The sequence below is a fragment of the Cladophialophora bantiana genome, assembly GCF_000835475.1.
Source record: "Cladophialophora bantiana CBS 173.52 unplaced genomic scaffold supercont1.4, whole genome shotgun sequence".
NCBI lineage: Eukaryota > Fungi > Ascomycota > Eurotiomycetes > Chaetothyriales > Herpotrichiellaceae > Cladophialophora > Cladophialophora bantiana.
In genome coordinates, this window is record NW_015971578.1 from 731,061 (window position 1) to 758,257 (window position 27,197).

The 27,197-nt window shown below is 53.1% G+C and overlaps 10 protein-coding genes across 10 annotated transcripts; 7 read left to right on the forward strand and 3 right to left on the reverse strand.

Moving 5' to 3' along the window:
• Nucleotides 1–1,433: 1,433 nt before the first annotated feature.
• Z519_03051 (uncharacterized protein) lies at nucleotides 1,434–2,745 on the forward strand (the record flags this gene model as incomplete). The annotated part of the gene is made up of 3 exons (XM_016760804.1): nucleotides 1,434–1,729; nucleotides 1,867–2,286; nucleotides 2,403–2,745. The coding sequence occupies 3 exons, from the start codon at nucleotides 1,434–1,436 to the stop codon at nucleotides 2,743–2,745; spliced, it is 1,059 nt and encodes a 352-aa protein (XP_016622654.1).
• A 1,986-nt stretch (nucleotides 2,746–4,731) lies between these two features.
• On the forward strand, nucleotides 4,732–6,285 carry Z519_03052 (uncharacterized protein; the record flags this gene model as incomplete). The annotated part of the gene is made up of 1 exon (XM_016760805.1): nucleotides 4,732–6,285. One exon carries the CDS (start codon nucleotides 4,732–4,734, stop codon nucleotides 6,283–6,285), a length of 1,554 nt encoding a protein of 517 aa, XP_016622655.1.
• A 769-nt stretch (nucleotides 6,286–7,054) lies between these two features.
• On the forward strand, nucleotides 7,055–8,172 carry Z519_03053 (uncharacterized protein; the record flags this gene model as incomplete). The annotated part of the gene is made up of 2 exons (XM_016760806.1): nucleotides 7,055–7,201; nucleotides 7,366–8,172. 2 exons carry the CDS (start codon nucleotides 7,055–7,057, stop codon nucleotides 8,170–8,172), a joined length of 954 nt encoding a protein of 317 aa, XP_016622656.1.
• A 773-nt stretch (nucleotides 8,173–8,945) lies between these two features.
• On the forward strand, nucleotides 8,946–9,248 carry Z519_03054 (uncharacterized protein; the record flags this gene model as incomplete). The annotated part of the gene is made up of 1 exon (XM_016760807.1): nucleotides 8,946–9,248. One exon carries the CDS (start codon nucleotides 8,946–8,948, stop codon nucleotides 9,246–9,248), a length of 303 nt encoding a protein of 100 aa, XP_016622657.1.
• Nucleotides 9,249–10,452: 1,204 nt separating this feature from the next.
• Nucleotides 10,453–11,425, forward strand: Z519_03055 (uncharacterized protein; the record flags this gene model as incomplete). The annotated part of the gene is made up of 3 exons (XM_016760808.1): nucleotides 10,453–10,729; nucleotides 10,821–11,214; nucleotides 11,266–11,425. The coding sequence occupies 3 exons, from the start codon at nucleotides 10,453–10,455 to the stop codon at nucleotides 11,423–11,425; spliced, it is 831 nt and encodes a 276-aa protein (XP_016622658.1).
• An 820-nt stretch (nucleotides 11,426–12,245) lies between these two features.
• Z519_03056 (uncharacterized protein) lies at nucleotides 12,246–13,244 on the forward strand (the record flags this gene model as incomplete). The annotated part of the gene is made up of 1 exon (XM_016760809.1): nucleotides 12,246–13,244. One exon carries the CDS (start codon nucleotides 12,246–12,248, stop codon nucleotides 13,242–13,244), a length of 999 nt encoding a protein of 332 aa, XP_016622659.1.
• Nucleotides 13,245–13,363: 119 nt separating this feature from the next.
• Z519_03057 (uncharacterized protein) lies at nucleotides 13,364–14,907 on the reverse strand (the record flags this gene model as incomplete). Its single annotated transcript, XM_016760810.1, has 2 exons — nucleotides 13,364–13,618; nucleotides 13,684–14,907. 2 exons carry the CDS (start codon nucleotides 14,905–14,907, stop codon nucleotides 13,364–13,366), a joined length of 1,479 nt encoding a protein of 492 aa, XP_016622660.1.
• Nucleotides 14,908–15,974: 1,067 nt separating this feature from the next.
• Nucleotides 15,975–17,474, reverse strand: Z519_03058 (uncharacterized protein; the record flags this gene model as incomplete). Its single annotated transcript, XM_016760811.1, has 2 exons — nucleotides 15,975–16,955; nucleotides 17,007–17,474. The coding sequence occupies 2 exons, from the start codon at nucleotides 17,472–17,474 to the stop codon at nucleotides 15,975–15,977; spliced, it is 1,449 nt and encodes a 482-aa protein (XP_016622661.1).
• A 1,044-nt stretch (nucleotides 17,475–18,518) lies between these two features.
• Nucleotides 18,519–23,667, forward strand: Z519_03059 (uncharacterized protein; the record flags this gene model as incomplete). The annotated part of the gene is made up of 2 exons (XM_016760812.1): nucleotides 18,519–23,341; nucleotides 23,430–23,667. 2 exons carry the CDS (start codon nucleotides 18,519–18,521, stop codon nucleotides 23,665–23,667), a joined length of 5,061 nt encoding a protein of 1,686 aa, XP_016622662.1.
• Nucleotides 23,668–24,384: 717 nt separating this feature from the next.
• Nucleotides 24,385–25,950, reverse strand: Z519_03060 (uncharacterized protein; the record flags this gene model as incomplete). The annotated part of the gene is made up of 2 exons (XM_016760813.1): nucleotides 24,385–25,719; nucleotides 25,777–25,950. The coding sequence occupies 2 exons, from the start codon at nucleotides 25,948–25,950 to the stop codon at nucleotides 24,385–24,387; spliced, it is 1,509 nt and encodes a 502-aa protein (XP_016622663.1).
• Nucleotides 25,951–27,197: the final 1,247 nt, after the last annotated feature.

Consider the following 27,197-nt stretch of genomic DNA (forward strand, 5'->3'; position numbering starts at 1 on the left):
TGGGACCTTTGTTTAGCTGGGACCTTTGTTTAGCTGGGACCTTTGTTTAGCTGGGACCTTTGTTTAGCTGGGACCTTTGTTTAGCTGGGACCTTTATTTAGCAAGTTATATCTGGCGTATGCATTTCTCGATGCCTAGAAGTTCGACCAAGCTGAGAAGATGTTGAATGATGTGCTTTGCAGGCACGAAAGCACTTGCCGATCAAGTCATCTCGATGCTCTTTAGGCCATGTTGTACCAGATCAAGTGCTATAGGTCATTAAAGCGTGATGAGGATGTGAGAAAGTTCAGAGAAAGGCTAGAAGCAGCGATTCTGGTCAAGATCATCCATTCGAGAAGCATCTGCTCGACCCGCGCATTGAACATTTTGGTAACAGGATGCAATCAGCCTCAGTACCGAGTGCCCATCGCCATTCCACGCAACAACAAAAAGGAACATCTGGCGTTCCTGGACGCCAAGTCATCCCCAAGCTCGTGTTGACGAGGACCTCGACAACGTGATACCTCATCATTACAAAAAAACATATGCTGCCTATGCGCAAACAGTGTCAGTCCTACCTACCTATTTTATGGTTGATGGCGCTACATCGAACATATTACGTCTGTCCGAGACACATCCCACCACGTCCATTAAGAAACGCTGGACATAGGGAGCTGTGGCGACCAAGGGCGATAGGTGCTGCAATCGAATGTTGCAAACAAAGTATCGAATCTATGGGGAGGCTTCGCATAGAGGAAACGAGAAGGCTATGGCGGCAACCCGCGATATCAGGTACCACATGTACGACAAGGAGCTGACGTCAGGGCCTTGAATTGCAAGCGGCGCTAGTATTTGAACAGTTTAGTTGCCCAGATACAGGAACTCAACCCCGCAAAGCTTGGCTATAGCTTTATATTCAAGCTTAGGGATCAGGGTTCGGTGAGTCGGGCAAAAGGGGGCGATGCGAGATTGGCTTCCCGAAAAAGCTTGTGCCACCTCCGCCACGACATCCTCCAGACTCTTTCGAGACTGGTTCAATGACGACCGTTACCCAACTTGGGGGTTCACCTCTCGTGATGCTCGCTCCCAATCGCCAACAACAAGCGAACCGAAATTACCATACCTAAGGTGTTGATGGTCATGCTCAACGGCTAAGACAAAGTCATTTACCCGCCTGCAAAGAGGCGCAACGAATCCCTTGGGCGGCGCATGCGCTGATGGTTGATAATTGTCCTTCGACCCTGAGCACGTTGCGGGCTGAAAAGACAATATAATGGACATAAGCCCATTCCATCTCCTTCGCTGCCTTCTTTGTCTGTTCCCTTCAAACGCTCCTTTTTAACCTGTTTTTGGGCCTCTTTAGTGGCGTCACTCCTTCGAACCCCCGATTCCCCACCCCTGCCGTTCGTTTTGATCCCTGTTGCTGTTGGAATCGTCCACGAAAAGAGACAACCATGGTTACCAACAAACTTCTTTTGCTTTCGCTCTTTGCCCTCGGTATTCAAGGTCTTGCCCTTCCTGATTGGCTTCCCGGGTTCCCTGGACAAGGCGGGCCGGGAGGGCCAGGCGGACCAGGATTTCCTGATCCTGGTCCTCCTGGAGGCAACTCTCCAGGCTGGCCGGGATCTCCTGGATTTCCGCAGCCTGGCCCTCCAGGTGGAGGACCACCAGGATGGCCTCAACCAAGCTTTCCAACTTGGCCCAGCATCCCAGTTACCACAACTACAACCTTCAAGACAACAAAGTCACGGTATGCTACCCTCCCCGGCTCTACACGTGAAGTGTTGGATTCGCAAGGCATAAACACCTTTTATCGAACCGACCGGGACGAGTTTCTCACCGCCAAAACTTGGGAATTGAATCGTTTCCGCTGACCAAGATCCATAGCCCAACGACATCTAGCACGAACTCTCCCACGACATCCATAACCACAAGCTCCACGCCAACCACAACGTCAACAACTCTGTCAACTACAACTACTACTACCACTACCAGTTTCACGGCTACTTCTACAACGACCACCACCACCACAACGCCTCCTACAACAACCACTACCACTACCACCACCACCACCACCACTACTACTACTTCTACCACTACCACTACCACCACTACCACCACTACAACGACTACCACTACTACTAGCTCCAACAGCTGCCCGACTCCGACTCTAGCAAACGGTGGATTCGAGGACAGCACTACAGACATAGACCCTTGGGTGTACTCTGCCTTTAACCCCGGGATTACCCGCACGGTTGCGACAGCAGGCACTGGTATATTTGTCCCGCATTCCGGCAATAACTATTTGTACGTAATTACTCTCATTTCTTTTTCTCCTTTTTCGCTCCAACGCTATTCGTTTGTTTCCAGCTTGGTTACGCATGCGGCTGACAACAATTTTTTCTCTCCTTCCTTGTTTCCAGGCAATTGACAAACACGGGTACTTCGCCAGTGGAAGCCCGAATCGCGCAGTCCCCCGAATTCTGCAACGGAGCGGATTACACAATCTCGCTCTGGGCCATTGGCGACTGCAACGGCGCGGGCTCGTGTGCCGGCTTTTCGAGCGTGCGCGTCCAGATTGTCACCAACATTGGCTTCAGCACGGATTTCACCCTCTCTAACACGGGACCATCAGACTGGCAGCAACTCACGTACACGTTCACATGGACCGGCGGTGACGGGCTTTCTCCCGTCCTGATCGATGTCTTTATGGATGACAATGCGGACTCAATCGCTCTGGACGACATCAATATCGACTTCGCTTGATCTCTGCAGGAATGATGCGTGCATGCGCGCTGTTGTTACTCGGACTCTCCATAGCAGTACTAATCAGTACTAGTATTGATTTTAAAACATGGCAGATCGACCCTCTTTGAGGACCTGGGGAGGATTGTGATCAGGGTACTAGTATTTAATGAGATAGATTGCTTCGCTTTCTCTGGGATGAGCTTGTTTGCGAGGCCCGAAGGACCATGTACGCAATAGCCGTCCGTCTGTCCGTGCCTTTGGTGTGGAATTTTCACCTTCAAGATGCCCTCCTGTTGAGGCAGAGGTGGTCTATCGTCCTCGGCAACATCGCCGATTCACAAATTGCTATAGACGGGGGTTGGATTCGACCAGTAAGCTCCACTAGCTTCCATGGGCCCTGCCCTGAATCGAAACCGACAACTATTCCACAATGAGCGAGAAGGATTGCTTGTTTTGAGCTTCGACTTCATCCCTCTCGGTGCTGTACTATTTCGCAGTCTTGCAGCATTGCTGTAGTGCCCATTGCCGTTAAGCCATGGCATCTCGATGTCTTCTTCCTCCGTCAAATAAAGATCGGATGAATCGGGGTGCATGAAAGGGAATGCTACGGCGAAGATCGCCCGGAGCTCTAACAGATCGGCCAACCTCCTGCACTTAGCTTTCCTTCTGCCATCTCCGAGGCCTGCCAGGACAACTTAGTTCGTCTCGAGATGCCTCGCTAACTGCCCGTCCTTAACTTTGAGCTGTCCCACTTTGAGTTCCTGGATCGCTGCAATCATCACTTTCGTCATCCTCTGTCTCTTTGTCTTCTGTTTCTTCTATTCCCACCCCATTAGACTAACATTCAAAGGATTTCTCATCCGATTCAATTAAATGCAACGGAGGGTAAAGTTCTGGACCAAATCCAGAAGGCTCCTTGCTAGTCTCTTTGAAGGGTGAGCTGCCCCACTAACCAGCGAGGAGAACCAATTATATCTCGAGAAGGAACCTACTAAAGGAGATGTCAGTCTCAAAGCACTGGCAAGACTATCTTGGAGGTACTCTTTTTCTGGCCTGTGGAGTCTCTGTATCGAGGCTGCAATTATTGCCGAAAACCACCGATGCCGGGCGCCGCGAACGGATGAGAGCCTGGAAGAGATCGTGAAAGTCGAGAGATATCCCGGAAGGCTCGTTCATTCTCAGCCTGCGACCATCGGGTGACTGCCAGACCGGCGAAGTGGTTGAAAGTCGGCTGGTGGCAGACCATGCTCAGCCGCCAAGGTATTCCAACACTGGCCTAACTCGGTACTATTAAGATTGTTTTCCGATAGCGGAACCAGTGGTGATTGATTGGCCTTTCTTCGGATATAGGCAGACAGCAAGCTTTTCTCAAGGAATGGATATTGTTAGAGATGGCGACAGCAACTAAGCAACTTAAAGTAGGTCTTTCCTTAACCTTTTTGGGCCCGTCCATTGTCACCGAGTAAACCGAGAAGACGTGTAGCAACCTACTTCAAAGATGATCTGGGCGGCCTTCATATAAAACGGGAAAATCAAACAAAGGACCACAGCTCAGAGGGAATTTATGCTTCTGTGTCCGAATTCGACTTTGGACTCGATGCTCGCGAGCTCGGTACCTCGTATGCAACCAGCTGAGCCAGCGTTGATGTCGCCGCCCTAAGAGATTCAGGGGAACCGGGGCAACTGGGAGTGAGAAACGGATTCGAATTAGAGCGGCGCGTCGGAGCGATCGCCCCTGCGCCCACTGTTTGCGACGTTCGCGATTTCTCACGAACTTGGCACGAACCAATAGTGCTGATGTCACTGTTGCTTCATATCGATCACCTCAAAAGTATTTTGAAACCTGAATGCGAGTGAAGCCTCAGAAGGGGCCAGCCGTGATGAACCGAGACACGCTTTTCTCGAATCACAGGCTCAAAGGTGACTCCAGCTTCGACCAAAGTTGAACTAATGTGCTGCTTTACAACCTAGAGCAACCTACAGCAACCTCCGTTACAGTGAATGATGGCTTTCCAGCCACTGCAATGGCTTGCCTCGCTGCAGGAGTCGCTCTCAGACTCGAACCCTCGACCTGGTCTCCATCCAATCCCCAATACGAAACCGCTCACCTTGCTAGGCGCCATTCTCCCGCCTATCATCTACTACCTTGCGCTCCTCCTCCTCGCTCCCCCTCCGCCGCCGGCAGTCGATAGTCTTCCTGTGAAGATTCTCCGGAATTGCCTCGCCCTGGTCGCCGGAGTGCTGTTCTTTCGCCTACCACTCGTATATCATGTCCCGCAGAGCATTGGCTTGACGTACCAATTGGGTCTTGTAGGCCTCTACGGTGGATGCAGGGTTCTTGATGCATTCTTCATAAGCCCGTACTTGTTTGGACACATCCCACGGCGGGTCAAGTATCATCACATTCCGAGGGAGGACTCTTCGGAACCAATGGCGGAAGCAAAAGACAAGGAATGGTCAAATGGCGGAGTCATTGATCCTTTCCACCATACCGGCGATTCACAGGAAGAAATCTCCAGAGATTCAGGCAACGACGATGTTTCAAGATTCAAAAAGTCAGCACCAGCTCTTGCTATCCGGTCTGGTTCCGCTGTGCGATCGGCTCTCCGAAGATCCTTCTCAGGTCCAGATCCGGTGCCAGTCTTGGAGACAGCGATAACAGAAAGTGGTTGGCCAACAACGCTTCTGGATCGTGCGGCATGGGCTCTTGAGCTTGAACTCTCCATGCGTGGCATTGGCTTCACCTGGACTACTGCAGATGTGCGGCACACTCGCAAAACCTGGCTTCCCACCGTCCACAACCGCGTTCACAGCATAGTCGTCCATGTCACTCCAGTTCTCCTCGTCAGCTGGGCTGTTATCAGAACCGTCTATGTACGCTATCTTATGCTAACACGGGACGCACCTTGGGACATGTATTCTGCCTATGACCTGTTCGACCACCGTTTACCTATGGCCCTGCAACTACTGTTGACGGTGGCACTAGGCGCATTCCTTATGGCTGCGTTCTCTTTCGGACATTCTCTCTTCGCGATCATGCTCAATCCACTTGCACCAAATCCGCTTGCCTTCTTTCCTCCACTATACACGACAAGGCCATGGCAGATCACAAGCGTACGGAAATTCTGGAGTTTTGGTTGGCACAGGCTGTTTGCAAGGTTATTTCTGGTCTATGGTGTATGGCCGGGGGAATGGTTGGAACGCAAACTCCTTGGCAAAGGCCCCGATCAACCGGCCGACGTTGGAAAGGTCATTGGCGCCTTCTTGGTTTCTGCATTGGTCCACACCTTCTCTGTTCGCGGTGTTCTTGCTGGCGACTGGAGAATGGCGACTGGAGAAGCTAAGTTCTTCGCCTGGAATAGTGTCGCAGTCGTGCTAGAGGGGATAGTTATCATGGTTGTGGGCAAAGCAAGGAAAAGGAAAGGATCGCCCGTTCAAAAGTGGTACGACCCCGTTGTAGGAAGGGTCTGGTGGATCGCCGTGCTCCTGTGGACAGGTCGGAACTTTGCCAGGGGCTGGGTGAAGTCAGGCCTCGTACGGGAGATGGCCCTCCTGTGAAAATATGCGCCATGGGCTATTCAAGAGGGTATAGCGATCCACTGCGAGTTCGTTGAAAACAATTCGATGAATGAAAAGGAACCCGTCTTGGTGTATCACGGTATTCACCTAGGCCCTGGCGAGTATTGGTATTAGGTAAGTAAGGCTGAGTTTGTATAGGGGATGACGCAAGGACGCACCAGGGCGTCACCGCCAAACAGTTTCCTTGTAATGCTGGATTCAAACAGCCCTTGTGGGGCTGGTTCTATGCCGACCTTTGAGAGCAACAGCCGAGGATGGCTATCTCTCGCTTCCCGTGTGCGGGGAAGATGGTGCAATAGAGGCTTCCATATCGATTGCCGTCCTAGATCGCGCTTGACCTTTGCCAACGGAGCAATAGATCCTGAGGCAAGACTTGAGCGCCGTCGTTGCCAGATAGACTGTCGTCTCGCTTTTCAGAGATCCAAGAAAGTCGGCCAGCTTCGTCCAACGAAGGAGCCGGCAGGCCAACACACACATACGCACAGAACAAGGCTCCGCTCGTCATACTCGTGTACTCGGTTCCGAGGAATAAGACAGTCGTTCAATAATCGAAGAAACCACAGGTGCAAGTCGAGCTGCAGTTCGCAGGAGCCGGCAGCTCTCCTCGAGATTGGTCCCTGACAAACGAAATCTAATCCCGAGCCGTCGTCTACCGGTGGGGGTCCTCAGCTGAACTATTACTCTGATCACCTGCACCGGTTCTGGAGACGATTTAAAGGAAAAGGGTAAAATATAGAGAGAGATTACGATGGCGTTCCCGTTTCCTGATCACTATGGCCAACGATTCACGCCGACACTCCATCACGAAGCCGAGGGGCCGACGCTTCCAGAAAACAATCGCTCGACGCCCTACGTCGTGGTCGTCACGGGCGCGGGCAAGGGTCTGGGTGTCTACGTAAGTCGTCCTCAACCTCGAAACCTCTCCTGGTGTATGAGCCGTACTGTACATGGTGGTTCGGGGAAGGCCATCTGTCTCCTGTCTCAGTATTTGTCCTTCCATGCCGCCGCCCTTTCGAAAGTTCTAGCTTGGCCGGTCCAAGGTTCTAACGTCCTGGAAAGATCTCCCTTGCTTACGCGCGTGCCGGAGCGACTGGCATCTGCATCTCGAGTCGAACGCAGAGTGATCTTGAGGCCCTGGAGAAGCAGCTGAAGGAGGTGAACCCGAAGTTAGAGATCCTGTCGGAGGTCTGTGACACGACGAAGCCGGAGGCTGTCAAGACGCTCGCAGAAAAGGTCCGAGAGAAGTGGAACGGGCGATTGGACGTGGTCATTGCAAACGCCGGTATCATCTCGAAGTATCTATACGACACGGACCCGAACACGGGGGAGAAGACGAACCGGCGCCTCCCCAAGGGCATCGTCGAAGACGACGACTTCAAGCGCGTTATCGACATCAATCTGCTGGGCAGCTACTATGTCGCCAAGTACTTCACGCCGCTGCTCATCGAACCGGAGAACCCCAGCAAAGTGAGGAGTTACATCGTCATCACGAGTCTTGCGAGCCAGTTGACCGAGAGCAGTTTCACGCCGACGGCGTATAACGTGGCAAAACTCGGCAACAATCGCATGGTCGAGCACATGGCTGAGGACCACAAGGACGAAGGACTGCTGGCCTTCGCCGTGCACCCTGGCGCGGTCCTGACGCCACAGACGGCGAACCATTCGACGAAGAAAGGCGATGCCTGGGACACGCGCCTGACCGAGGACATTGGTCTGTGCGGCGGCTGGTTGACCTGGTTGACCCGCGAGAGAAGGGAGTGGTTGAGTGGGCGGTACCTCAGTGTAACCTGGGACGTGGACGAGCTGGAAGCCATGAAGGACGACATTGTACGCGAAGATAAGTTGAAATTCAGAATGGTTGTCTAAGGAGGGGTCTTGGAGGAGGAGAAAGCGGGAGAAGCAGCAGCAGCAGCAGCAGCTAGAAATGTCGGGATAAATGGGGTGTGGATGGGCGAGGAGTGTCGTGAGATATTTGTGGGAAAAGAGCTCGGGAAACCCCGCCTCCTTTGAGCCCAGCCTTGTGTGTCGGCTGGGTAGATAACCGGATAGATAGATGAGTTAATTAGACGGGTAGACGAGCCGGGAGAATGATCCATCATCGCTGCTAGGTACGCATCCCATGAGCGCTACAAGGTGGCGCGGTTCTGGACCTCTCACCTCGGATTCCTCTTCGGCTGCGAGATCGTGACCCTCGTCGCTTTGATCTTGTTCGTTGTCGCTTTGTGCGCGGGTATATCGCGCGTTTCGCTTGAAGGATTGGCGATATTGACGGTAGGTTTCACCACCTCACTTCGGGACGCCCTCGGGATGCGAGCGGGAGGTGCTGGTTGAACCGCACAGGTGCAGAAGCTGAAGTGGCTTTGGACGTCAAGCGGGCTTGTCAGGGTCAATGAGACGGATTTGCTTATGAGCCTCGTTCCGCAAAAAGAATGTGCCAACGACAACACCCCCGCCTGGAACTTGACACACGAGAGTGCCGGAATCCTGAACTGCGTTGCGGTGTAACCAGCTGACTGTCAGAATCCTTATAGGTCGACACCAGCTCATCGACCAGCAACACATCGACCAGCAACACATCGACCAGCGCCCTAGCTATCAAAGTGTTGTACGGGGCGCACTAGCTCTCAATCTGCTTGGGCATGTGGAATGGTCACGTTGCCAGCGCCGGCAAGAATCACAGCACAATAACTCGCATATCCCAGAGCGCCGGGTACACCTTCTCCCTGGCCCAGATCATCGGCGGCGATGCCGGACAGCAGCTCCTGCTCGCATATCACCACCGTACGCTGGATACCAAAGCCCCATTTGTGCTTCCCGTGCCGGGCAACGCGAGCGTGGGCCTCACTGTCCTTGGCTTTCTTTACAGCTCTCCCAGCCTAGGTTGGACCGAGCCGTGGAAGGAGCATGGAGCGCTTGTTGCCACCCCCAGGATCCTGCACTAGCCCTGTTGAAATTGGTATCAGGCTTCTTAGGACTGTCCGCGGGATTCCACATCTTCGTCTGTATAGTACATATCCATTGTACAGGAAGCGAGGTGGTTCGTCGGCAGGGCATTTCGTCCACGGAGCCGCCTCGCGGCTATTGAACAGCCGAGAAATCGCCTGTATACAATTAGAAGGCAGCGTCGTTATTTCCCCAGCTAGACAAAGAGCCAACGTCGAGAACCGTCAACACGGCACACATTGTAGTGTGGTGGTAATATCGCCAATATGATCTCTATCGCAGTTGGCTGCTTAGTGTCCGAATATTCGCCGGGCTTGCCTGGGTGAAGTGCCCGCCTAGATAACCCCCGGGCGACTAGGAGGACAGGGCTCCCCTCTGCACCTCGGAAAATGCAAGCTGATACTTGTGCGGCGTAGAATAATGGACAGGTCCAGAAGCGGAGATATTGGGATCGGGACAATCCGAATTTTCGCCATGGAATGCAGGTCCAAGGGAGGTGGAAACGTACATTCTCTTGGCCGTTGAAAACACGAATTCGAGACACACGTATAGACCTAGATGTTACCGAAACCCCAATTTGGAATTGGAAGCTGCTCTTCCCCGATGCCCGAGTTCCGAGCGAAGACGTGCCAGTCATGCTTGTTCGGTTGACGTGTTGTCTCCTTCCCCACACTCTCACTCTATCGTGTTAGCCCAGGTGGAAGAGATCGAGGTGGAGAGGTTCACTAGCCAGAGGCATCCAGAGACATCCTCGGGGTTGGGCGGCATGCAATTCCATATGTCTCCTTCCCCAGCTAGCTTCCTGCCTGTTCTCTCTACACCAAGCTCATCGTTGTCCATGGCTCTTGCTGTCTGCAGCCACCGAAGAGAAGACCGATCCTTCTCCGTGTCCTTTCGACCAAGACACAGGAAAAGAATGGCAATCCACATCAATCACAGGACATTTGTCAAGAACGAGCGCAAGACCGGGCAGCCGATGATGGCTTATCGTGGGTTGACAATTCAGCTTCGATCGAGACACCGCGCCAGACCCGAAGAAGATGTGAGAGGATGAAAAGGTATAAGAGGGATGAAACTTTACCTCCGCCTGTATCAGCCTCTTGTCCATAGCGCACTCGACCAGATCCATTGACGACGAAACCATTGACAACGTCTCAAAACAACTTACGAGCTCCGTCGCCAGAACTTCATCGGCCCAGCGAGATGCCTTCGATCATCGTGAAGGATGGCACCGAGATCTACTACAAGGACTGGGGCAACAAAGACGGCCCAACCGTTGTTTTCTCCCACGGATGGCCCTTGAACGCCGACAACTGGGAAGCGCAAATGTTCTTTTTGGCCAACAAAGGCTTCCGCGTGGTTGCGCATGACCGTAGCGGCCACGGACGGTCCAGTCAGCCATGGGTTGGGAACGACATGGACACTTACGCCGACGACTTGCTCGCCCTCTTGGAGCATTTGGACCTCAAGGATGTCATGAGTGAGTGTTTTGTCTAGTTTCTTGTCCCAACCCCCTTCCCCCAATCTCGGCAAATTTTGGGGCGAGGGACCGAGGTGCTAAATTCACACAGTGGTCGGCCACTCTACAGGCGGTGGAGAAGTGACCCGTTTTCTCGGCCGCCACGGCAGCAGCAGGGTCCGCAAGGCTGTCCTTGTGGCCGCAATTCCACCCCTGATGCTCAAGACCGACACCAACCCGCTGGGTTTGCCAATGAGTGTCTTTGATGGCTTCAGGGCAGCGATGGAGAACAATCGCGCGCAATTCTTCCTCGACGTGCCCACCGGACCGTTCTTTGGATACAACCGTCAAGGTGCCCATGTGAGCCAGGGTCAAATCTGGAGCTGGTGGCAGCAGGGCATGTTGTGTGGATTCAAGAATGCCTACGAGTGCACTCGCGTCTTCTCGGAGACCGATATGAGGGAGGATCTGAAGAAGATTGACATTCCGGTCCTGGTCATCCATGGGTAAGTAAACCTACCTCCCTTTAACTTCGCGTGCTAACGGCAAATCCCAAGTGATGACGACCAAATCGTCCCCATCGCGGCAAGCGCGTATGAATCGATCAAGCTGCTCCAGCACGGAACATTGAAAGTCTATCCCGGCGGTGCTCATGCTTTGCCCAACCTCGTCCCAGATGACATCAACAAGGACTTGCTCGAGTTCTTCCAGGCATGATTGTCATTCGAGTCTTGTTGCGTCGTCCGCGACTGGGAAACGTTCATGCAGGAATTAGTGTGGAGGAGAGAAAACGCTCGTTTATTCGGCTCTTGAGCCTTCAGAAACCCGGACAATGCAGGAAGAGTGTGGAGGAAAGGAACACGCCCCTTTTACACGTGGCTCTAGGGCACTCCGAAGCTCCGAGCATGCAGTGACACCAAGATAGTTTTTGGAGACACTTGTTATATACTAAATGACAGCCTTGGCTGAATGACAGCCCCCCAAAAATCTTTGTGGAAAATCGATTTCGGGCTTCCTCGTAGTGTTTTTTTACCTCGACGTAACTTTGGGGTTCACATCGCTCGACAACCTCGTCTGGCGCAGGAAAGAGAAGTGTCCTTTACGGCCAGGTCGAAGCTTGGACGTGTATCGTAAGAGGCTGTCGCTCCCCCAGCACCGACCTGAACTGCCTGAATAAGTTTAGGCCCCGGGGAGACTTCGCCAACTTGCTTGGGAGTGTTCTGGGTCTTTGGCTCTTGGGTCGCCCCAACTGGTCGTGATGCATGTGAATAATCAGTGTGCAGCACAATGGTCGAGGCACAAAATGGGGCTGGACAACAGCCACAAATGGTTTCGGGCTCCGCTCAAGTCTTGTTCCTCGCAGCTACACGCCGAAGCTGTCATAAGCGTCGAGCGTCGAGGCGCTGCCTGTCTTCAGTTGGCGTAGATGGCCGCCGATATTAAAAGGCCTAGACGAGGGTTTATTAACCCAAACACCACGGCAAAGAACATCTTTCCTGCGCAATAAAACTAACAACCCTAGATAGAGGTCGAAGTCATGGCCGAACTGGAAAATGTAGCCTACGCGACTGCCCCAGTCCGAATCCTCAGAGTCAACAACAGCACTTTTGCATACAGGCTCTTCGGCACTCGCAAGCAAGAAGACGATGTCCCCTTATTTTTGCCAACACACTTCCGCAGTCGCCTGGATTTCTGGGATCCCGCCTTGATCAATGCCCTTGCCTCCCAGCGGAGACTTCTCTTGTTAGACAACCACGGCAGTGTAGATCCCCAGACCCTCCAGGGGAGCAAAAGAACCGCGAGAGCCGAGCCTCGACGCAAGCAGGCGCCATCGCCAACGCCTTCGAAGCCTCCGTCTTTCACGTTCTGGGCCAGAGAAATCATTGCATTGATCAGCGCCCTAGGTTTCAAGCAGATCGATGTGTTGGGCTTCAGCATGGGCGGCTTCATCGGGCAGATGTTAGCCCTTGACGCACCCCCGGGCATGATCAGAAAACTTATCCTTGCGGGCACTGCGCCGAGTCAGGGGCCAGGTGTAGAAAGCGGTGACATGCATTACTTCCAGAATCTGACGAATGCGACGACCGACGGCGAGACCAAGGCCGGCTTCCTCGCCGGCTTCTTTGGACTTAGTGAAGAGAGACAGAAAACTGGGGAGAAATGGTGGAACCGGATCACAAGCTGCTCCTCGATGTGGCCGTTCATGTCGACAAGTGATATCGATGGGCAGATCACTGCGATGATGAGGTGGTACGGTCTCAACCATCGCGATGAAGGCTCTTATGACCGACTGGGCGAGATCAGGTGTCCCGTCTTGATCCTGTGCGGCCAGAGAGACAAGCTTGTGCCGGAACAAAACAGTATTCTGCTGTGGCAGAAGATCAGCCCGACCAATCCCAACGTACACATACATATGTACCCGGAGTCTGGCCACGGGTTTATGTTCGAATATCACGGTCATTGTGCGAGACTTGTCAATGAGTTTTTGGATGAAGAGGCGAGAGTGCAGTGTACTTGCGAGTACTGTGAATATTGAACAGGAGCAGATTGATATCATACAGTTCCAGGACAAGGTATAATGATAAGGCGGGAATTCCAAAGTCGGCACCCACACCGGGGATGCAAATTTCTCCTCCCCTTTCGAGGGGTTTTTGGCTATCTGTATTTGTCCATGAATTCTTTGTGGAATTTGGTCCATCGGCCAACCCAATCTGTTCCAGGAGCGAGGAAGGTGGTTCGAAGATGTAGTGTGCCCGGTTTCTGCCCGAAACCGGAACCCGGGACAACACAGATACCCGTGGCGTCGAGGAGACGGAGGCAATAGAATTCGTCAGGGGTACGATCTGCCTCTTTCGCAGCCTGAACTGCTTTGTCCGAAACGGTAATGGTGGGGAAAAGATACATGGAGCCCTGTCATGGTCAATGTAAGCGAAAAGGCAGAGAACAATGGTTAGGTGGCAAAAAGGTCGACATACCTGTGGCTCTCCCACTTCGACACCCTCCATTTCCTTGAACGCTCGGTAGAGTGCCCAGGCGCGCTCTTTCAGCCCGTTCCTGACACTGTTGTATTCCTGATCGTAAAGCTCGAAGCTGGGGTCCCCGGGCTTGGGAGGGTCGACCACGAGATCCAGGAGACATTGACCAATGACGGGAGGGCACAGCATGATACTGATGAACTTGTAGATTTCGGCCTGGACCTGTTGGTCAAAGCCCACAAGTTCAAAGTAACCAGCACGGTGCCCACATTCGCCCACCATACCTTTGGAGACCGAGTTCAGGGATGCAAGTTCGACCGTGTCGTACCGGCCTGGTTCCCTTTGCTGCATCCTCCGCAAGGCACCCTTGAAGGAATGGAATTGGCCGACGAAGACGTTGGTTTGGTAGACCTCATCGGCCATGATGACAAGATTCTTCTCTGCAGCAAACTTTATCGTGTCCTCGACATCCTTTTCAGACAGCGAGGCACCGGTTGGGTTTCCAGGGTTGATGACAACGATGGCACGCACATCAGTGCCTAGCCTGATTGCCTCGTCATACGCGTGCTTGATTATGGACAGCTCCGTGCTCCAAGCCTGAGACTCGTCCAGATAGTAAGGCACACAACGAGCATTGAGAATAGTCAGAGTGGCGGTATAGAGAGGATATTGTGGTATAGGGACGAGCACGCCCGTCTCGGGCTTACTGCAGATGATGTGGAGGAGAGTGTTGACTCCTGACGAGGCACCAGCAGACAGGTAGATATCGTCCTTGTTCGCCGGGAAGCCATCTCTGCGCGCAATGAAGTTGGCCACCGATTGGCGAATGCCAGGAGCGCCCGCAGACTGCGAATATGCTCCCACCGACTGGATTTCCTTCAGCAGCCAGCGGGCCCGATCTATGGCATCTTGTTTGTAGCCAAAACTCGACTTCAGAGCTTCCTCATTGTTCAGCAATGCTGGATGCTCCAGCAGGGCAAGGACTTGCCGGAAAAACGTGATGGGTTTCTGGTCGAGTTGCTGCGGGTTGCCAATGTTGGCCGAGATGACCGTGTCAAAGGGCAGAGGGTTCTCTGGAGGTGTAGGAGGATCTCCTCGCTTCAACTTGGAGCGGTATTCTTCCGACTTGATCGCCAGTTCGCCTCGGACGGCATACTTTGCTGCCCTCACATGGGGGTTGATGTTATGGATGGTTAAACTGCGGCGGGCGGGTGTTGACGACATGTTGCGGCGGCAGGATCGAGGTGTAGATCTGAAGGGAGGACAAGGACCTGGGGGATTGTAAATGTTAGTTATACGCTGGTCACCAGATACTTGGGTACGGGAGAGGCGAAAAATGGTCGGGTGCACAGAAGCAACTAGCTTGGTCGAGCAAGTCGAGTCACAGGTGGTGTGCAAAAAAGAAATCAACCAGGGCAGCTGCGACTTCGCTCTTCTCACCTTGTGATGGGCTTGGCTGCTGTGCTGGCCGTGAAAGAGGTGTTGGACTTGCGGTAGACAGCGCCCTGCGGCTGATGGCAAGTTCACTGGATAAACGTTGAGCTCGCAGCAACGCAGAGGACGCTCGTGACGCGGTGGCCGTGGGCGAGGGCATTTTTCTGGTACAATGGATACGGCAGATCCTCGAGATCAGGAGTGGGGGGCCGCTTCTTGGGGAGTCAGTGATTTGACCGTCAGATTTGGAGCAGGCAAAGCGATATCGGGAGCTGCCAAACTCAAGATATCAAATTCTGCAGAAGGCTCTGAAGCAGCCAGCTGTGAGGCAATGGGACATGATTCGAGATGGGGCAGGTCGTCGGAGGAAAACAAGGGGCGCACGCACACGATCGCCCCGGCAGGCTGCTATCGAGGATCTGGCTGGCGTCAATCTCGTCTCGTCATGGGCACATGGGCACATGGGCAACATGGGGAAAGCCTTCATCCCGTCTATCTTATCGTTGAGTGTGGGGGACGCCACAGCTCCAAGGGGTTGCTGCAGGCCTTTCTCGGCGTCCAACAGGGGCTTCGAGAGCCGACATGAATTAATTGGAGGACAGAGAGACAAGGAGAAGCCGACTGAATTGTCCGATCAAGCCTCCTCGGATGAGGACTTGTCGCTGGCCGGCATGCTCCGTGCCCTCAGCTACATTCCTTTTTCCTTTTGAATGAAACCTCATGGCCATCGCAGTATGATGATAGTATGGTACATGACACAATCCATGCCGTGATGTCTTCCTGCGATCCGGTCTAAAACGCCTGGCGCTTCCCACTCTCTCCCAGATTGGTGATGCTCTGCACATGGCGACTGCTGCTCAAGCTCGCTCGCTACCTCTCAGCCTCACGGCCTGGCCATACTTCTGCAGCTTGGTGATCAGGGCATCCCCTTGTTTCACAACGTCTGCATACTGCTTGTTCTTGTCATCCGGGCGGGTTGTCTCGATGGTTCCCTGCACGCGGTCGATTGTGCAACTCACCCGACCACCCGCAATGAACTTGGCCAGGTCTCTGTCCAAGAAATCCACACTGACCCCAAATGCCTGTGCCATCGTTCTCAGGCCCACCACCCGGTAAGATTGCAGGAGCTGTTGATATCCTCGCAGCCGCATTTCTCGCACAAACCAGGCTCGGTGCTCATACAGGTACCGATCTTGCGTCAAGAAGTTTTCTTCCACAGCCGCCAATGCCAGGAAGAAATTGCGATAGTTGCCGTTGTAGAGGCTGTTGACTAATTCCCCCAGAGAGGAAACATCCACAGGGGCTTCGGTCTGCGACTGCGCTGCACTGCTCGTTCCTAGTGCGTTCACATTGACCAGACCCGAAGCACGTTCTGCTGTTGCTGCAGACGCATCCTTCATCTCTTCATCTGCGCCTGGGACTTTGTCCTCGCTATTCCCCAAGATTGCTTTTATTTCGGGCGCATCAACAACTTTGGCCTTGAAATCAACTCGCTTGAGGGACAGGGACCCTGCAAGCACGGCGTACACGACGAGCGAAGAATAGCTGCACAGCTCGTAGCTAGTGAATGTGGAGAGACTGTCGAGCAGTAAAGGAGCGGCAAGGTTGTAGGATCGGACAGTGAGGAGGTGCAGGCCCTTGTAGGCTTTTAATCGATTTCTTCGATCCCAGTCTCCGCCACTTTCCACCAGGATATTTGCACGTTCAATTTGTTTCTTGGTGAACGCTTTGTCGTTGAAGAAGATCCCAATGCGAATGATGGCAAGGACAATATCAATCTTTGTGCCGAGCGGACCAGTCTTGTCGAAGACTTTTTCATATGCAGCAATGGCTTTGTCCTAGCGCCTGATTAGAAAGGTGTCGCTTCACAATACGGTCTCCCAGCTCACCTTGTCGCCAACTCGAGCCCAGAACTCTGCACGCTTGCTTCGAGCTGCTTGTATCTCTGTTTCTCCCGCCTTTTCTTCAGCTTCTTCCTCCTCTTTCTGGAACTGCTCTAGCTCCTTTGCGTTGTCGGCTTTGAGTTCTTCATACAGCGATTCGTCCCAAGGCAGGATGCCGGAAGGTACGGGCCTCTTCGGCGGTAATAGATTGCTGGACACTAGCGACGCACGTCGGGCAGCAGGCTTTGGTGGTGGCTGTGGTGGTTGAGCCGTGCTCTCTCCCATCGAATTTAGCACTCCATCAGAAGGATGAGCCAAATGCCGATATAACGGCGCCATCTTCTGGTTTTTGATTGCATTTTGAAGGTAGTTCAAGGACACTGGCTGGGCGGTGCGAGGCGCATTCGCAAGGGAGAAGATGTGCTGAGCGAGGGTCAGGTCGGGATATTTGGCAAACTGAGGATCTGAACCCATTGCGCAGGATGGCCGGATAGAGTCGTAGGAGCTACAAGAGCAATCGAAAGAGGCTGCAAATGCAAGCGGCGTGAGGTGTGGCTTTGGTGTAAATATCACCACAAGTCGGAGAACGCGCATCAAAAGCCAGCCTAGTGTTCGTCCTGGACTAGTGCGCCACCGTAATTTGTACGGGGGAGCGCATGAGCTTTTACCGATGTTGTGGACAGCTGTAGAACCGGGGGCGGGGGTCTGTTTCGCTTTCCCCTTCACTTTTACGTCTCTGAGAGCCACGAGTAAAATCTACCACCCATTACAGCGTAATGAACCACTGTTCGCAGTGAATGATGGGGGCAATGTCGGCTTCGACGTGGGCTGACAAGGCTGAGCCGGGTTTTCATCACGCCGCCCCACTTGTCTGTTCCATCTCGACAGAAGAGCTGTGTCGAGCTTCGCTTGAAAGCCAATCTGCGTCTGGGAGCTGTGCTGCTGGCTCCTGATGTAGTCCAGTGGGATTCCAAGGGCGCTGGAACCAACTGCCAGAACGATGCATTGCCATCGCTTCTCATTGGTGCCCATCCCCTGGCAGGCAGCCCAGATGCAAGGCAGCCTTGCGCCTTGTTGCGGCTGGCCCTGCACTTCCACCTCGTGTTCATCCAGTTGAGGCGGGGTTGCGCCCAAGGAGAGGAGCACATCTACAAGCCTCCTCCTTTTAGCCCGATGAAATTACAAAGAAACAAAGACGGGTGAATTACTGGTAATCTGTTCCTGAAGTTCGTGTTCCATTCCTTCCAGATAGTGCTCCCCCCGACGCCCTACCACTCTTCAAAAATTCACCTCAAATGCGCCTCAGTCTCAGGCTCCTCACTACTTCACTGCCTTGAGGCTGCCTCACCATCAGGCGATGATACTTACAAGTAGCGCAAGTTCTCAATTGCGGCTGTTCTTCACCTCAATCAGCCGTCCTCTTCGTCGTTCCAATCTCTTTTGCTCACTTACAATCTTGACTACCTCGAACCGATATCTCAGTCACCGTCTGGTACCCATGGGACATTAACTCTCAGAATGGCACCATACAGGGTCGCTTTGATCCCCCCAAAGGGCGATAGGCTTGACCTTGTCGTACCGTTTGATGGCAGTCGTGCATTCTCGGATCTAACGGCTACTGTCATACAACGTGCCTCCAAGTACCGCTCCTTGCCTTCCTACGTTCGACAAGATCATTTGAAACTCTGCCTAGGCTCGGATGATGGCTACCTGATCGAGGCAGACGACATTGTCCAGGATGTGATCACCACATCAGACGTGCTTTTCGTCATCTTTCTCGATGGCCCGCTAGCAGGCGCTCAGCTTGATGATGATCAACTTTCCGTTGTCGGTGCACTTCAGATCCAAATCATCACCCCAGCTCTAGCACAACGAAATCCCGAATTCCGCCATATCCCCCTCCTGAAAGACGGCCGCTATTACCCACCTTCCTCAACTTTGAGAGAGATCAAAGATGATGTTGCTCAATATCTCCGCCTGCCGACTGTCCCGCCTGAACAACCGATGGATGCTGAATGCAATTGCAAGTTAGCTGAGCTTCTAGTGAAGAGAGGTGAATGGGAAAAGATTCCTTGCGAGGTTCAAAACTGCACAGGCTGTTGCTTTACTTCATCGCGCATCTCCGGAATGATACCATGCGCTCGATGCCACAAACCTGTTAGCTCTCATAACGATACAAAGGAGGCAGGCTTGTGCCACTCATACATTCTCCGCCGGTCAGACCTCTCCTGTGGCCATGTTATCCACTCTCAGTGTCTCAACAGCGGAGTGGAGTATGAATGTCCCTCGTCCTGTTACACGGCAAAACACTGTTACACAACATCTTCTGCTCATGTCTGGGTTGTCTCTGGGAATGGCCACATTGAGAAGCTGGAACTGGCATCGAACAATCACCCAGCGCTGATGGCGAGGCTTGCTGATCGATTCGGAGAAAATTTCACCCATGCAAAAGCCGTGTTTTTCAAGGGAGGTCTCGAAGACGGTGACGCTTATAACCGACTGCCCGTCGTGGCTGTTTGTGCCACCGCGAGGCATCAACCAAATGGCGTCAGCTCACAGTCCTGCCGAGGTGCCTTCCGTACCAGACTCGATCTTCACACCATCGAAGGCCCTATCAACACCCACAATCTTGACCTGACACTTGAAAATGCTGGATTGGCTGAAATCGCCATCAACGGTATCCTTACGCTCTACGCCGTCGAGTGGACATACGACGCGAACGAGAAGAAAGGAAATGGGAAAGATGCTATATTCACAGCTGCTTGCCACTGGAGGTTGCCATCGGTCCAATCCGACCGTGGTATGGCTGCTGTTCTAGCATCACTTCGAGTATTTTCACATCTCGTCGGATCTGAAGATTTTGATGACCGCCGTCAAAATGAAGTTCTCAGCACGCTCCACATACTCACCCGCTTCCCGCCGGCGGTGAGGGCCGCCCACATTTTGATGGATGGGAAGAGCCTCAAGTCAAACGAAAGTGCCGCTCTTGTGCAGAGCATTGCTGGAGTGGCAGAGGAACTGATACCTCAGAACCTCATATCGAACGATCCGAGGCGGAGCTTGGAAGGTGCCAGACTGGTCCTTGGACTGATTCTCCATAACGTTCGACGGCAGCAAGCTCCGGAACATGCAGGTCCGGGCACAGCAGAGGCATCAAGGTCTAGACTACCCTACATTTCGGGGTATCATACCGTTGACTTGAGGGATGTCAAAACGCTAGAGGTAGTCACCGAGCCGGTTTTGACGAATGTGGGCTTAGTTAACAAGGGTGTCTTCGAGGCATTCTCCATTTCCGGGCCCCTGAAAGAATATCCTTCAAGCTACCTCACGGACCGCAGCCAGGAAGATTCTGTTCGGATCCGTGTAGCCCTGCTCTACGGTGGCGCGGCTCTAGAGGCACCATACTACGATGCAGATGCGTTGGGAGCGGCAATTGGTGAGTGCGCAGCTGTTCAATCGCGCTCTCTTGACGTAAAGAGTCTATCTTGCGACATTGCATACCTTGCTTCTTTGTGCGAGGAGACCAAGCTCGTCGTCGTCGCACCGCGTCAGTTGTCAGACGCGAAGGCTCCGTGCCTGACCCTCGACCGGAATGGCAACTTGGCGGTTTATACGGGAAGGGCTGCCTGCGCTGCGCCAGGCCACGATCACGCAGTGTTTCACCCGTTGACCGGAGCTGAGGAGAATGTTGATGTAACAATCATTGCTCAGGTGCTGGAGCCAATCCTGCTGGCTCGCAAGACGGATGGGACACATGTCTTCGATCTTTTCAGCGCAAGCTTCCGCCACAAGGACTCCCTTCCAACTGAACTAGTTGTCTTCTGCGTGGACTGCAGTCAAAGCATGAACGAGTCATCGGGTTTTCCGGAGCTAGAGGAGGGCGACGACGACGGCCCACTCTGTTCCAGTGTTGATCACGACGTTGTCTTGGATGATGAAGACGATACAGAAGTTCCGTTAGAGGAGATCAAGTCCTGGTTACGCGGCCACGAATCTTATGAGGACATCCTTCATATTGTTCACCACTATCCGTTCAATCGCCATGACGTCGTGAGGGATATTCTCGAGTTTCTGAGAACCTTGATAAGTCGAGAGCTTGTTCACTTGGCGACCAAGCGACGTAGAAAGTCCCGATGGGCTACGTTCGCATTTTCTCGTACCTCGTCTACCGAGCGGCAAATGAATTCTCTACGGAGAACCCTTACCGGATTGAATCTCCATGAAAGAGCTTTGTCCGACTTTCTGCTTTTCACTGCCGAGGATCCATCGTTTGAATCAAAAGAATTCACGTGGTCTTATGGTGATGATTTGCCCGGTGGCTCCCCATCCTCCTCAGCCCAGGAGGTGGTAGAACTAGGCGACTTTTGCGCCGTCCCTCAGGAGTACCTCTGTCCAATTAGCCAAGTCATCTTCGAAGACCCAGTGGATACATCGGATGGTTTTATGTTCGACAGAAAGGCAATCGAGAGGTGGTATCGAGTCCGCAAAAGCTCGCCATTGACGGGGCTTCCCATCGAAGACACGACTTTGAGGCATAATGAAGTCATGGCGAATCAAATCAAGGCCTGGGTAAAGGCAGAAGATGTCATCAATTCTTTGCCCTCGACGCCTAAGCGTACCCGACTCTCCGCACGCCAGTCAGGAACTATCATTGACTTCGTTGGACCCTCAGTCCGCTTCAGCAGACAGATTCCGGGATCGGCACGGCTGTTGGACCTACACAAGATCGCCTTCCGAGGAATGCGAGGCCTTTACGCCAGATTCTCGCTATACATGGGAGGTGTCCACCTGCCTTGCTCTGAAGAGAATATGGTTCAAAAGGGTATGGTAGGCAGCCAGACTATCACCATCAGTCCAAACTACACCCCACACGGTGAAACTGCCGGAGTCTCAACGAGTCAAGAGCAAATGTGTCTCATTCGAGTATACGGCGCCCATGACTTTTCAGAGGAGTCATTCAATTACTGGGTACCGCTGAACTCTGAAATTACCTTCGCTTCGATTATTTTCCGCAACTGGAGATTTGACATTCAAGACTGTGCTGTTGATTGTGATTATGATAAGTCTCCATGGACAGGCCTTAGAGATGGCGGCGATGCCGTTGCCATTGGCACCATACACGATTCTTGGGCTTCCTTGTCCGAACATTTGTGGGACCTTCCTCGCACAAAGATCCAAGAACATGAAGAGATCTATGGACGCATACGCGACGCGGCTAAGGAGTCAGACTCAGACTCGGACCCAGAATCGAACTCAGAATCAGACTCAGACACGATCCCGGGAGAGCTCTACCAGTATGACCGTCATCGAGTTCTGAAAGTCAGACTATACAAATACGAGAGTCCGGAGGAACTCGAGCAACGTGAACTGCAGAAGCAGAAGGTCTTATCAAGAATGGCGGTGACTAAACAGGTCTTCTCGCAATTCATCAACCGATTAATTGCGTACAATTTCCCCACGAATGTCGGCCTGGTCACCTTCGGGACAGCGGTGAGCATCTCGCAGCGAGTGACGAGCGTCATCGAGAATTTTCGACAGGCAGTGGATAGTATGAAGGAAGAAGGTGACACTGCTCTATGGGATTCTGTTGCACTGGCGGCAGATCATCTGATCGAATCCGGTCGACGCTACCCTGAGGTCAAGAAAAGAATCATATGCCTATCTGATGGCCAATATACGAGCTCAGTTAAGAAGGTTGAGGATGTCTGCCGGACATTGATACAGCATGACATTGTTGTGGACTCGGTCTGCATCGGAGAGGAGAATAATTCTGCCTTGCGAACGGTCTCTTATCTTACAGGTGGATACAAATTTGTACCCAACTCTGTCGAAGAGGCTTCTGCATTGTGCGAGCTGGAGCCGGTGCTGTCGATCCATGAACGACCACGAATATATCGGCCTATGTCGGCCTCATTTTTTAGCTTTCCTCGCACCACTCATTCTGCAAGGGCCGACCCCGTTACCAGGGATGATTTTCCAGATCGCAAGACACATGAGAATCTCAGTGACACATTTATCCAAATCGGTCGCTTCGAAAGAACAGGGGGGTCAAGATTTTCTGAGCAGGCGCAATCTTCGAGCTCGTCGATTCGGTCCCGGAGACTCTTGGAGGAAATTCGCGACATTGCCAATCACTCTCATCCTTCGTACGACGTGTACATCTCTGAGATCAATATGGGGTTCTGGAAGATTGCTCTGCAAGGCCCGAGTGGTTCGGCGTACGCTAGTGGAGCATTTGTCCTATATCTGGACATGGGGGAGGACTATCCACGAAAAGCACCAAGTGGACGCTTTATCACTCCCATCTTTCACCCCAACGTCAACAGACACGGAAGAATTTGGTAAGGTTCCTTCCTGATTCCGATTTAGCTCTTAAGTTCGCAGTCGTTTGGGTTGGAACTAACCTATCCTTTTTTTCTTTCGCTCTAGTCACTCTATTTTCGACCGGAACTGGACCGTTGACACCACCAACAAGCAAATCTTGGATACCATCTTCGGCCTCCTCCTCGTGCCTGAGTTCACGGATCCCATCAACACCGTCGTGACGTTGAATTTCTACTGGGACGAGGTCGCATTCAAAGATGAGGTGCAGAAGCACATCCAGAGGCATGCTAGGAAGTCAAGAGCCGAGTTGGGCCGAGCTATTCTCGAAGGAAGCAGAACGTGAGATGCATACACGGCCTGTCCCCCTCACACAGGTAAGTAGCTGGCAAAGAGTGCCCTCCGGCGGCATACGCAGGACTAGTCCGTGGCGGAGAAACGAGATATTTGGGAGGAAATGGCCTTTGGGGATTCTGTAGCATGGGTGGCTAGGTGCCGAAACGGGCGCGAGATCGAATGGAATGGAATGGAATGGATGGATGGGGGTAATGGTGCGAAGGCTACCAAGACGTAATACGGCACGCGCACCCACTCAAGGGCCCTAAGTATCTCCAGTCCATGCTCGATGGCATGTACTACTGCTAAAGTACGGCTCGTAGCGAATAGATCGAAGTGGACCAACCAGCAAGAAAAAGAATGGACTTTCCGTTCCCTGTCTTCAATGTGACAATGTTATGGAAACCCAAATTCGAGTCGGCAAGCAGATAGAACAGGGCAGGAGGAGGCACGAGACGCTGTATTAATCAATCATTCATCAATCAAATTAATTGAATAACGCTTCTGCTCTCTGTTTGGTACCTAATCCTATCAGGTTATCTTTCTTAACCACCTAGGCGTCATCCATCATAAGAGGCAGTCGGAAGACGCTGGCTCGCGCGGACGTATACAGATCCATGGCTTTTCAGCTCGCGCCCGGACTTTGTCAAAGCAAGTTGACTGATGAGTCGATAGGTTGCTAAGAAAGTTTTACTACACTTACTAGACTGCTCCGTACACGGCAAGCTCACATCCTTTGGGCCCTTTCGACGGCCAGGACCTTCTCCTCGTGGTACTTTTTGGTGCCGAGGGTGGAGGTGTCGTAGCCGTGGCGGACCAGGTAGGCCTTGAAGCGCTCGTCTTCCTCGGTGATGGTGTCCTGGCCGATTTGGGGGAGGAAAAAGAGGGCAATAAGCCCGGAGAAGATGCACAGGGCGCTGGAGACGTAGAAGGGGTATTGACCCTGCTTGATGACGTTGTCACCGGCGGCCTTGATGATGTCGGGGAAAATGTAGTTCCCGACGAAGGCACCGATCTTTCCGCAGGCAGCGGCGATACCGTAGTACATGCCGCGCACCGAGGTGGCCGAGGTCTTTGAGGCGACCAGGCCGATGTTGTCGCCGGGCCCGATTTCGCCGAGGGCCAGAAAGATGCCGTACATGACGACGAAACCGCCGACCTGCGAGGCCTGGTCGAGATGTTTGTAGATGGCGGTCATGATGAAGCCGACGATGCCCTGCAGGAAGACACCGACGATGAGGCAGTTCTTGGGGCCGATCCAGTCAGAAAGGAAAGCGCCGATGACAGCACCGGGGACGTAGAACAGGTTGATGACCGTGTTCCAGCCAAAGGATTTCCAGAGGGGTGCGTCGGCGGGGAGCAGGAAGGCTAGCCACGAGGAAGAGTAGATGCTGAAGGAGTAGGCAGAGAAGTCATAGATGAACCAGATCAGGGAGACGATGATCAGACGCCACCAGTAGAACTTGAGGATCAGCCAGTATGGGTAGTGGTTCATCTTGTTGCGGTGGTATTCTTCGGGTTCTTGCAGCTTGATCCGGAGGTATAGCAGTGACAAGGGAGGAATGACGCCCAAGCCCAACGCTATGCGCCAGGCAGCGCGGAGGTGGTGGTCGGTAAAGATCAAGGCCAAGATCATGGGCACGAAGGCGGCGACGACGAAACCGACGTCAATGGCCAGATTGGTGAAGCAGATGAACCATCGGTTCCGGTGGCCGTTCTTAAGTTCCCCGGTGCTCTCTGCGCACGCGACCGAGCCAGCTGGGTACTCTCCTCCAATACCAATGCCAAGAAGAAAGCGGTAGGCCGCCAATGCGGCGAACAGACCTTGAATACTGCCGCCGGCGCCGTACGAGCCTGCGCCCAGGGCGGCAAAGACGATCAGGATGATGGTGGAGATCAGGAGCGAGTGTCGACGGGACCAATGGTCGGACAGGTAACCAAAGACGAGTTGGCCGACGACAGTGCCCGCGAAGGCGATCGAGGAGACGTTGTTTTGCGCATCCGATTTGACGTATTCGTCTTTGTAGATGGTCTTGAGCATGGTGTTGACAGAACCAATGACCTAGGAGAAGCAACTGTCAGTCAGGCTTGCGTTACCCCGGGGAGCGGAGGTGCATACGCCATTGAGGTAGCCATCAGAGAACAATCCTGCACCGCAGGCAATGACAGGCCATGTTCGTTCCCATCGTGACTTCGGGGTCGCATCGAGTGGAGCTTCATGGATCGAGTATGAGCGGGCGGCTTCAGGCCCAAGATTTTCTTCGATGATCTTCTTCTCGGGAGGAGTATCCATTGTCGCTGTCGCTCGAGAGAAGAGAGAATTGACTTTGGTGTTGGCTCTGGGACAAGGGTTGGGACACTCTGAGGGAAAGACAGAGGGGTGGGTATATAACATTTTTTCTGGACAGGGACCTGGGAGGCCACTATCGAGCAGCAGGTGGCATCAGTGGTGGTATCTAAGTGTGGATCAAGAGATCGAGAGGCGAAGCCGAAAGAAGAAACTATATGCTGGTGAACAGGCATGTTGACGGCACGGAGTGGTCGATGACTGGGGAAGACGAGGAGGAGCTACCTAGGTGTATCGGCAGGAGGTAGAGGAGGGAGAGATGGAGATAGAGGACGTCACAGTTTACCACAGTAGTCAGTGCATTGGGTAGTTAGTGGGCTATCTGGGTCTAGTTACCGCGCTAGGTGCTCTCTAGTGTTATCTAGTGGTTTGTCATTAGGGGTCATTGGGCAGTTGAGGGCTTAGTTGGCAGCTAGTCTGTACGGACCCCGTGCCTGTTCAGCATCCACCATCAGCCTTGATAGAGACCCCTGCTACCCCCCCCACAGATCATGTCCCGTTCCGGCTTCGGGCCATTGCGAAGGATCACGCCCCCATGACGCCCATCAAGCTCTTACAGTTGTGGCACCCGACACTTTGCCCATTGCAGAAGCCCATCATCATTGTGAGTGGCTGCATCTCTGCCGTCTTCTCCGACCGTAACATCGAGCCCTCGACGGACCCTGCGCCACGGACGAACAAAGATTCGGGATCGCCGCCGCTGCGTGGTGTCAATTGGTCTGCACTTGTTTTTCTTCCCAGGAGAGTGTCCGCCCTCAATACCTACTGGTAAGTACGGATTACGCTGCTTCCCTGCACGGAGGACCTTCCCATCTCAGCACCCTGGGGCCGGGTAACCGTCGAGGGTAACCGTTTCTTACGGAGAACCGTCGGACACGCGAACACACACGTGGTGCACGTGTATACGCTTTGGACAATGTATTGGCTGCGGAACGGAAAAGCTTTTGTTCCCACGGACTCCATTCCCTGGTAACTGTACCACCGACCAACCTAGGTGCCTCAATAGCGAGCAAGGTACGTTCTTCTGGTGGACAATCAATTGTCAATCAGGGTCAGTCGATCCGAGTCACCCAAAAAAAGATGCCCAGCCGGCTTCTAGAGGCTTAATCGCCTCAAACGCCCGAATCAAACCGTGCCGTGCAAAGCTTGGCACTCGCCTTGTATTGCCTTTGTCCACACCACCAGCATTTTCC